Source organism: Nicotiana sylvestris, chromosome 4 (genome assembly GCF_000393655.2).
Source record: "Nicotiana sylvestris chromosome 4, ASM39365v2, whole genome shotgun sequence".
Classification (NCBI taxonomy): domain Eukaryota; kingdom Viridiplantae; phylum Streptophyta; class Magnoliopsida; order Solanales; family Solanaceae; genus Nicotiana; species Nicotiana sylvestris.
Genome location: NC_091060.1, coordinates 169,505,841 through 169,516,699, shown reverse-complemented (window position 1 = coordinate 169,516,699; position 10,859 = coordinate 169,505,841). Strand labels below are relative to the sequence as shown.

At 37.1% G+C, this 10,859-nt stretch overlaps 2 protein-coding genes across 2 annotated transcripts; one reads left to right on the top strand and one right to left on the bottom strand.

Annotated features, from left to right (window-relative positions):
* The first annotated feature begins 345 nt into the window (after positions 1–345).
* Positions 346–4,421, top strand: LOC104221769 (proteasome subunit alpha type-1-B-like). Its single transcript, XM_009772898.2, has 2 exons — positions 346–855; positions 3,756–4,421. The coding sequence occupies exons 1-2, from the start codon at positions 505–507 to the stop codon at positions 4,227–4,229; spliced, it is 825 nt and encodes a 274-aa protein (XP_009771200.1). The 5' UTR covers positions 346–504; the 3' UTR covers positions 4,230–4,421.
* A 1,377-nt stretch (positions 4,422–5,798) lies between these two features.
* LOC104221768 (uncharacterized) lies at positions 5,799–9,784 on the bottom strand. The gene is made up of 8 exons (XM_009772897.2): positions 9,477–9,784; positions 7,897–8,160; positions 7,745–7,816; positions 7,593–7,631; positions 7,235–7,342; positions 6,812–6,909; positions 6,597–6,708; positions 5,799–6,351 (listed from the first exon to the last, which is right to left on the bottom strand). The coding sequence occupies exons 1-8, from the start codon at positions 9,630–9,632 to the stop codon at positions 6,094–6,096; spliced, it is 1,107 nt and encodes a 368-aa protein (XP_009771199.1). The 5' UTR covers positions 9,633–9,784; the 3' UTR covers positions 5,799–6,093.
* Between the last annotated feature and the right edge of the window lie 1,075 nt (positions 9,785–10,859).

The window sequence follows — 10,859 nt, the reverse complement described above, 5'->3', positions numbered from 1 at the left end:
ATACATGTTGTATTCGTTGCGCGAATGAATATAGTTGACACATATTATATTTGTTATGCATTTGATACAAGTTAATAACAATTGAATAGTAGCTACAATTAATAATTAGGTAAATTGTAGTTATTAGGCTCTAAACTATAGTGGTTTATGAAAATTCCTTTTAATTCTTCCATGAAGAATAAAGGACTTGGATTTGGATCCAATCAATTTCGAGATACTGGACCCATACTTTCCATCTCCAGCCCATTCATAATAACCGTAATTGGGCCATCCAGTTAGCAGATGGCCCATGATGATGACGGCCCTAGTTACTTGTTGGGTTTTGAAGAAAAAACCCAATTCTTCACTCTTGCCTTGAAGAAAAAGAAAAGACAACTCAAAGCTTTCACTCTCCCAACTCCATTAAAGGGAGAGAAACAGAAAGGCTTCGCATTGCACAAAGTGTGTGATTCCAAACTCCAAAAAACGACATCGTTTTATAATCCCTAACATTTGACAAACAGAATGTTCAGAAACCAGTACGATACCGACGTGACGACATGGTCACCGGCGGGGAGGCTATTTCAGGTAGAGTACGCAATGGAGGCAGTGAAGCAAGGTTCAGCGGCAATAGGTTTGAGATCGAAGACGCACGTGATTCTCGCGTGCGTTAATAAGGCGAATTCTGAGTTATCCTCTCACCAGAAGAAGATCTTCAAAGTTGATGACCACATCGGAGTTGCAATCGCCGGACTTACTGCCGACGGCCGTGTACTTTCTCGTTATATGCGTAATGAGTGCATTAATTATAGTTACGCTTATGAGTCGCCGTTGCCTGTAGGCCGCCTTGTTGTTCAGCTCGCTGATAAAGCTCAGGTTCGCTCTTTCTCAAAACCCTAAGTTGTTTTGTATCTGATATCTGCTTAAATGATTGCTTTTTTGCGGTTTGTTATTTGCTGATGAGCTGAATTCGTCTGTTGCGCTGTTGAAATTGAGGGGCTAGGGTTTTAGTCATGCGCAGAATGCAAGGTTTTGGCAGCGGGTGCAAGCTATAGATATCTAAGGAAACAACTTTGGATTGGAAATTTATGATTTTTTTTGCATTTACTGTCACAAAGGAGTAGTTGGTGCAGTGGTACTCTATATCCACTGCCTTAAACTCCTGGATCCACCTCTGATTTTAGCTTGGTTCGAAGGGGGAACTAGTGTTCTGGTTTCAGAATTTCCCTTCTGGGGAAAGCAAGTTGGATTTTCCCTCAAACTCTTGTCGTGTAGTATTATTATCATTTGTTGAATTGAAGTGTTTATGTTGCTTTTGGCTAGTAGTTTCTCATTCATTACAAGTTGGATTTTTCTCAAGCTCTTGTTGTATAGTATTAGTATCATTTGTTGAATTGAAGTGTTTGTGTTCCTTTTGGCTAGTAGTTTCTCGTTCATTATCTCTAGCTGCGCCTCTCTTTTACTTACAAAGTGAGTAAATAAGCAACAGTTCTAAGAAAAAGGGTGGGAGGCGGAGGAGGAATCTGTTCAAAAATTTTCATTTCTTCCTTGCTTTCCTCCCATTGCCAGTGACATTGAGTCACAACTTCAATGCAATGAGACGTAGCTTAATTTGGTTTAGCATGAAGGTTATCGATGTCCGTGTTCCTATTTCGTATTCCCTTTGTAGACTTGTGTGCTGCTCTCTTGATATATTCAGTAATAGAGCAGTTTTCTCAACTATGCAACTATAGGAAGATTGCACCGTAAAAGATTTAGGTCCGGCTCCCTAGATTCTTAAAATGCATAAGAACTACTTATCTGATATAGTTATTGAAACGGTAGACATGAGCTTTAGCGAGTGACCATTCAACAGATTGGTAATATAGCTTGAACGCTTTTATTGCTCCATTGACTAAAGTAGGTTTGTTGTAAATACTCTTGCGTGGTCCTAGAATTAATTTATGTTTGTTTTTCACTTGTCAAATATCCATATTCAGTTCGAAACTTGGAATGGAAGAAAATTACTTGCCAATTGCTGCATATTTGAAGCTTATAGGTGCTATGCTTTTTCTTGGGCGATCTATTTGGAGCTAGTTACCATTCTATTTTACTGTTAACAACTTCCGTTAAAGCTGATGCACTTTAATTGTTTGCACATGCATTTGTCATTCCTGGAGCTGCATCATAGTCACATTATAGCCCGGCTTGTCCAAACTTTTTCCCACTTCCACTTTGCAAATGAGGTGCCATAATATGAAGTGCTACCTCTAGAGTAATTAAATGTGCCTTAAAACTGGGAATAAGATCGTTGGATTTTCCTGTCAGATATCAATATATGTTCTTGAGTAAATTAGATACTTTGCCAAATGAGGGAACATGGTAATAAATGAGTTGCTGCAATGTGTGGCCTAGTCGTAATAGCTAGTGTTGTTCAAGCTGTTATCATAAGTGATCATTCTTAATCTTCTCGTAAGGAAGTACAGTGTAATTCAGACTATTTGAATTAGGTACCTACTATATGCTGCCTATTCTGTCTTTATGGAAAAGTATTGTACATTTTAGAACTCACCCGCTAGAAACTTCTACTTTTCGTGTTTAGAAAATATGGAATGGGTTTTGCAGTCTAAAACTTCACTTTAGCCTTACGTTGTGATTTTTTGAGTTCCATGATTTTATTATTGCAGACACTCCTTGAAATTTTTCTTATTGCTAACTGTTGGTAATTCTGCAATTCAAGTAGGTCCTGAGGTTTTACTTCTAAACACTTTCACACACGTCTAAATTCTGAGGATTCTGAAATTTGCACTTAATTCCGCGAACTCTAGAAATCTCCCATAGAGGCAAAAGAAATATAGACATGCACGGGATAAAAAATGAACGAAGTAGTGTATGGCTTAATTGACCAATTTGCAATGATACCTTCTTAGACTTGTGGAATAAGTTGTGTTCCGGCAACTGTTAAAACTAGAGGGCTGCAAAGAAAATTGAGTGGCATTAATTTCTTGAGTCATTTTTACAAGCCTTGATGTGTAGACAATTGTCATATTCTTTCTGCTTTAACAATTCAGAGTAAGGTTACATCAAGTTTACCAATCTGAGTTCTTAATATAATATTTTAGTTAGTTAATAGTTACAATAGACCCTTATGGTCCGGCCCTTCCTCGGACCCCGCGCATAGCGGGAGCTTAGTGCACCGGGCTGCCCTTTTCTTTTACTAGCTCATGTCAAATAGTAATAAGAGGACTCCTCTAGCTTCCTTATTAAAAAAAAAGACTCTAGCTCTTCTCAAGAAAGCATATGGTCTTGGGAAGCTCTGAACATCTTATTTATGCACAGTTTTTCGGGTGTTACGATGATAGGTTGCAACCAACTGTGGTGCCTGATATAGGATTTCTATAATTTGTCCCGAAATGTCTTACAGAAGGAAAAAGTGGAGCTCAGCTCTTAGATGATAGCTGGTATTCTTGATGTTCGAACAGTTCTGTTCCAGTAATGAAACAGAAAAGTCAACAAGGTTCTTTAGCTCTTCACTACGGAGAATCAGTGCACCTGCAAATGGCACATGTGCAAAGCCCTAGTTCATGGAGGAGAGCTGAAGAAAAACTAAAATTCTTTTTAGTCCTTTGTCATGTCCTGGTGGATATTGAGCTATATGTTGTTGTTTCCCTCAATTTGTCAGGATGATATATTGATGGAACGGATTTTTGTTATTGGTATGCGAGGCTAACTGTCTGATTTGAAAGTTGATGCCTCTTTCTTGATCAATATCATCTTAACATTCACTTGTGTGGCAGGTCTGCACTCAACGATCTTGGAAACGGCCTTATGGTGTTGGCCTGCTTGTTGGTGGGCTGGATGAGTCTGGTGCTCACCTTTATTACAATTGCCCTAGTGGTAACTACTTCGAGTATCAAGCTTTTGCCATTGGATCTCGATCACAAGCTGCCAAAACCTACTTGGAACGTAGGTTTGAGACTTTCATGGATTCTTCACGGGAAAGCCTGCTTAAGGACGCACTCTTTGCACTGAGAGAAACTTTGCAAGGAGAAAAACTAACAAGCACCAATTGCACGGTCGCAGTGGTAGGAGTAGGAGAGGCTTTCCATATGTTGGACAAGGAAACTATACAAGCATTGATCAATGAATTTGAGATAGCTGGTGAAGAAGCTCCTGCTGCAGCCCCAGATGAAGCTGGTAGTGATGAACCGGCAGCAGCACCTGAAGAGGGTGCGCCTGCTGATCAGGGAGCTGCCCCGATGGATATTTGATGATGTTATGTCCTCCTTTAGGCCTCTCTTCTTTCATATTCAGAGATTTCTTGTTAGAATATTGAGATTTTGTGTGGCACAATGGGTAATATTTTCTGCTTGGATGTTTTATTACGCAATCTTGCTTTACTTTGGTCCAATCATGCTTCTGAAGTTGAACTATAAACAGTTATATATGACTTTGTTGGGTTAGAGCTCTCTCTCTCTCTCTCTCTCTCTCTCTCTCCGTGTTTTTCTGTGTTATGCACAATTCATTTTCTTCTGTCAGTAACTGTCGATGAAATGACAACATGACCTTCCTACTTCACTATAACTCCATAAGCAACTGACCAAATCTTTAGGTTACTCTTTCTCGTCCTTGTCTGGTCAAGAATTGGGAGGACAGTTGCTTGTAGTAATGGTTCGCCTAAACTGTAGAGATTTTGAGGTAGGGGTGGTGTATTAGTTTGTTAAGTTTGGAGATGAGGGAAACTTATGACTATGGTTGAATGAGAGCTTATCGTTATGTTTAATTCACAAGTTTGAGTAGGTTATATATGAAAGGAAAAGAATGTGTGTATTTGTTAGACGTGCATGTTACCTCCATGTGGTGTACAGAAACAAGCTGACAGACCCCTTTGTAGTTTTAAAAGCCAAGTATTTTACCTCCACTAATTGGTTTCTGATCAAATTTCAGATTAGAACTGTCGCCGGAGAACCTCATATATAATAAAACTAAACACCTTGAGGTATTACATATTCTATTCACATCCACTTGTGCAGTATAATTGCAATTTGTTGTCATGATATCCGAAGCTAATGCAATAATTACAAGTGTCTCTTCCAATAGGTAAAGTTAATGGGATATATTGTAAAATTTCCATAGTGCCTTAAAAAAATATATGTGTCGACTAGCTCTATATTTGAATTCCTTATCTTCAGTTCAGAGCTGTACAACGTATTTGGACTTTCATCGTTGTAAATCTGGGCTAGTTCTATGAATGGTTATGATTTCTCATCAACTCCAGATGCAATGCCATCAATCATCATCGTCACCTTACTTGGTGGGGTTTGTGAGCTCTTCTATAATTATTAAGCGAGTGCTTCTGCGTGGGTCTTCGATACAGACCATCTTCATTTGCTTTTTTCTATTTGTTCTTTCCATTGTTGCTTAAATGGATTTCAATTATTATTCCATATTATTTCTAGTGGTACCAACGGACGGATAAATTTCTTGTTATGCAAATCTCCATACGGGCTTTTGTTTAGAGATTTCAACTTCATCTTATATTACTATACTTGGGCGAATTTCTTGTTAAGCAAATTGCTGAATGAGCTTTAGTTTAGTGATCAAAACTTCATCTTATAGTACTTAAGTGCAGGATTCTAATCGCACCATGGGCCATTCCTCACTGCCAAAAAAGTTAAAAAAGAAAGAAAAATGCATCCGTTCGAGTCAGAGAACCACCGTTCTACTTGAATATCATTTCTAATAGCTCGTTATAAAAAGGAAGATGCATGTTCTGGTCGTGGATTGTACAAACTAGGTTCAATCAAGTTCATCGAGCTACAACTCAGAGAAGCAGGACGAAGGGATAAAAGCTTTGATTCTCTGCTCTATGGCAAGTTTCAAGGCAGTGTACATAAAACTGCATCACGATATTTGAATTAAATTGGACATCTGGATTCAATAATAGGAACCTCGTTCAACATTTCTTCTTGAAAAGTCAAATAGCAGGAGTAGGCACTTAAAAAACACAGTGCTGCTCTTTTTTCCTTTGTCCTTTTCTTTTGAGTGGGAGGGGGGAAGGGAGGAGAGGTTTCGGCTGGAGGGAGAAGAAACCTCGTGACGATAGAACAAAATCACTCTTATATATCACAAGACTCACAACAAGCATTTGCTTGGCTCTGGAATGGAGATTCCCTTTGTCTGCATTTGTTTGTACATCCATTGCCAGTTTTCAGGAGTCACCTCACCCCCAAGAGATCGAATCACAGACCCACCGCTGCAAGAACCAACCCGGCAACATTCCTCCAGTGGCAGCCCTCGTACCAATCCATACAAAAACCCACTTGCAAACAGATCTCCTGCACCTGTAGCATCTGTTACTTTTGCCTCGCCAATTGCTGGAACACGGACTAACTGAAAACCAAAATACTTCATCTTTGTTAACCAAACCAACACTAAGTTACAATGGTAAAATCAACAGCGACAAAATGCTACTAAGTTTGCTAGCAAACCTACTCTATGAATGACAAAGAATCACTAAGTTGAGGCATTTGAAAGAAGAAAAAAAGGACTTCATCTTTCGGTAATTGGATGCATATCCAGAAAAAAGGTCCTTTCCTAAAGCATTTTTTGCTGCTAGTGGGAAGGATAAGAGATACCTCTTTCCCATGTTTTGCCATGCACCCATTTTGTGCTAAGGTTACAACAGCCCACTTGCAATGTTTAGCCAGAAATTCAAGTGCTGCCTCAGGATCTGCATTGTCTTCACCTCTGCACCAAATGTTGAAAAGACATGGAGCTTCATTTGCATGAACTGCATGAACGTTATATCTCAATATAATATCTCAGTTTCAATCCAAGGACAGGTAATCACCTTAGCAGCTCAGTTGCTTCATCCTCATTTGCAAAGCAAAGGTCTATGTTCCCTGACTCCAGTAATTCAATTAGAGGTAATTTAAACTTCCTCACCATCTGCCATATATTACGAATATCAGAAAGGCACCAAAACCAAAAATGGAGAAGATCACAAATCCTTTTGCTGAGTAACAGGAAAAATCAGACACATTTCAACAGAAACGAAGAAATATGAGTTCCATTCAAACTTTGAGTTATTTTTAAGCGTCTCCAATTGTTATCTCATGAAATTTTGTTTTCTACAGACAGCTCAAATGCAGAGTACGAAATAAGATCTCCGTATCATTTGAGAAGACAGATAATCATTCCGCTTCAAAAACTCAAAGCAAATAATGAAATGCCAAGCTTCTGATAACACCATGTAGCCTATGTGAACAATTACCTCAAAGCTGGCTAGATCAAGCGATACAAAAAGGCCTTCTTCCTTTGCAATTTTGATGGCTGCCTTAATAACTTCTATATTCAGTATGGCATATCTCAGCACCAACCACTGTTACAAAACAAAGGCAAATAAGTAAGAAATACTAAATGCTACAAATTTCCCAGAGTTGTCCTCCAGCAAGTAATAACAGGAAAAGCAAGTTTGTGGTAGATACTAAAAAGATTTCATAAATGGATACAAGAACTCAAATTACTGGGTACAAATACAACATCGTAATAACTAATTTATAAGAAATGATGGAGACAAGAAGTTCAAGAAGCAAACAAGAGTTCAGCATATCAAATAAGGGAATCCTCACCTTGGAACCTTTGAAGTCCTCTCTTTTCAGTTCATCTGCCTGATAAGCAAGGAAATAATAAGATATGCTTAAGATCACTTTGCTTAATATTTTGCACGCCATTTAGAATCATTAGTCACCACTAAATTCGACGAGATAAAAGTGGCAAGCACCTGAACTTTCACAGAGCTAGAGAGACAGGGACGCATTGTACGATTGCCAATTTCATCAACCAGACAAACACACTGTACATCAGAAATACACAGTTTTGAATACCCGGGAATTATCTATATACATAATCCTAGTATCCAACAAGTGTGTTCACCTGAGCTGTAGTTCCATTCTTTAATCTCAATCTTGAGATATCCACTTTGTAAAAGCCCATGTTGCTCATGAATAATTTACCTTCTTCATCATTGCCACAAGCCCCAATGATTCCACAACTAATCCCAAAGCCAGCAGCCAACCCTCTAATTGTATTTGCAACACTGCCCCCAGCTATGGTCTTCAATGGAGATTCATCATCAGTAGAAGGAAGGATATGGGAATTAAGCTCGTTGAGTATATGCTTCAACTCATCAACTGCAACCTTCAGTTATCAAAGGAAAACAAATGAAAAAAGAAGCAAAACTCTTAGAACTAGTTAATCAGACTCCTCTTTAAAACAATTAAGGACATTCCTAGCAAACATAATATTTCATGGCCTGTAGTTTACACACATTTTTAGGTAACTATTATGCCTCACTTAGTTGTTAAGGGTAAGATAAGCCAAACAACTACGCCACAACTATCTGCTATAAGAATCTTCTGTATCCAATAAGTGTTCACAGCAGTATCCAGAGTTAACAGTATGATCTCTGAATTTGGAACTGTTTGCAAATAAGCAGAGTTAACAGTAAACTATACAACAATATAATTTTTGAACAAATGAAACCCACATGGATTAGATAAAAGGGAGAATTTTCGACAGAATGGAAAATGCATTTTTTCAACTCTCTGTCGGTCCAATCCCGAATGCCATATAACCCTGTTTTCAGTCTCAGATTGACTGTAGAAGTAAAATCCGGAAAGGTTACTTAATCAATCAACAACTTATAATGTTGAATTCTAGAATCACATATGAAAGGTATAAACTTTATGATATACGAACAACCGAGATCATCTCACTCAATACATCAAAACCTCATCGGAAAAAAGTTGACTCTTGTTTGTCTCATACCGTTTTTACCTGTCCTGTTACTCACTGATTTTATTATAGCAATACATCACTCTAAATTTGAAGAGCATCATCTGCATGCAATCCCAATTGAATTTTAAAGCACTAGATAGCTTCAATCAACAACAATCAAATCCAGCTGCCAAATTCCCTGTCCCACCCAGAGGCGGATCTAGTATTTCTAGTGAATTGGTGCACTATTAATTAAAAAAAGAAGAAAAAAATGTGTTATGTGGGAATTGATCCCTATTATTCTTAGAAAATAATTCAACTTTCAACCAACTGCACCATTCAACCTTCCTAAAACATGGGTGCCAACATTTAATAATATATCAATTTTAGAAAAAATGTACATAAAATATTTAATGTTGCAGAAAGAGCATGGATTCACGTGCCCCATAATAATCCCTATAAATCCGCCCCTAGTCCCACCGCCATCTAAAAAATGACAATCAAACACACACATACACACAGTGCTAGCTGAAAATATGCACATTTCTTAGTTAGAGAGACAGTGGAATTAAAGATCCAATTTGCAGCAATTGGCAATAAACATTTCTTATTATGAAATCATGGAATCCTCAAAACTTAGAAATCACAAGCAATTAAGAAAGATTTAGAATCAAGAGACAGGAAAAATTGAGAATAATTAAAAAAAAAACGAGAAGACAGAGAGAAAGGAGAAGTACAGGGAAGGAGCCACCACGTTCGCCGGGAATTTGGGAGAGAAGAGACCAATCAACCTTAGCTATATGGTCAACTAGCGCAAATGGTTGAAGTCCAACTACCACCGGTGCACTACCAATTGCACTGTCACTGTTGGCGGGCCGAATTTCAATTCCCATAATTCCCCTTTTCTAAATTTGAGGGAATTAAGTTTGCTTTTTCCCCAAATGGGATTTGTTCCTTCCCAACCTTCCCCTGTGTTAGCTTTTTCTCTCTGTATCCAATTTATAGCCGCTCTCTCCTTACTGCATACTGTCCGAGTACACTTTTTTTTTTTCTCAAATTATTTTCTTAAAAATAAGTTTTTATCCCAAAATTAAGCCATCAACTGTCATCTAGGTTTATTTGTAGTCAAATATCACTTTTAGCTCGCGATGAAAATTATTTATAATCAGTAACCGTAAAATTATTTATATATTTCTTATATATAACAAAAGAGAGTCTTGACGTAACTGATAAAGTTGCTGCCATGTGACCAGAATGTTACTGATTCGAGTCGTGGAAACAATATGGTGCAGAAATTGCGTACAATAGCCCATTGTGGTCTGTCCCTTCTTGATATTCCTTCTATACGGGATTCTTGTATCAATATAGTTAGGTGTGTACATGAACCGGGTTGGTTCGATTTTTATCAAAATCAAACCAAACCAACTATATTGGATTGGATTGGTTCGGTTTTATCGGTTTTTCGAGTTTTTTTTTTTATTTCAATATTAATTTGTTAAAGTTATAGATAAAATTTTAATAAACGAATATATGTTTAGTAAAATTTTTAAAAAATGACAAACATATGATCTATTAAAATATTCTTATGAGATAATTTTTTTAGCAACACGTGATAATTATTTTCTTAGTTGTTTAATAGTAATTTTTCGTTGATATACGCTAGCAAGGTAGCAAATTTAATAATTAAACATAAACATCAATATGAAATCTAAATAATGACATATTTTATTTAATTTTAAAATTATCGAAATACCATTTCAAATTCGAAAAAGATAGTAAGAATTTAACGGATCTTGATACATGATATGAACGAATAAGAGATTGACGCATTTCAATAATACTTGATAAGAAAGTGATGATACAACTCATTATTTAAAGTAAATAAAAATGGTGCACTTCATAGATATATTATATCACATTCCATGAGAGTATCCCAAATATTTCTAGATATTTTTTAAAGAAAATTCTATATAAAGTCTTAAAAGTATATATAAAAATTATATATTTATCTGTCGGTTTGGTTCGTTTTTTTATTCAATACCAAATCAAACCTACTTGGATTTTTTAATCGATTTAATTTGACTTTTCGATTTGGTACGCTTTTCCAGTTCGGTTTGAAC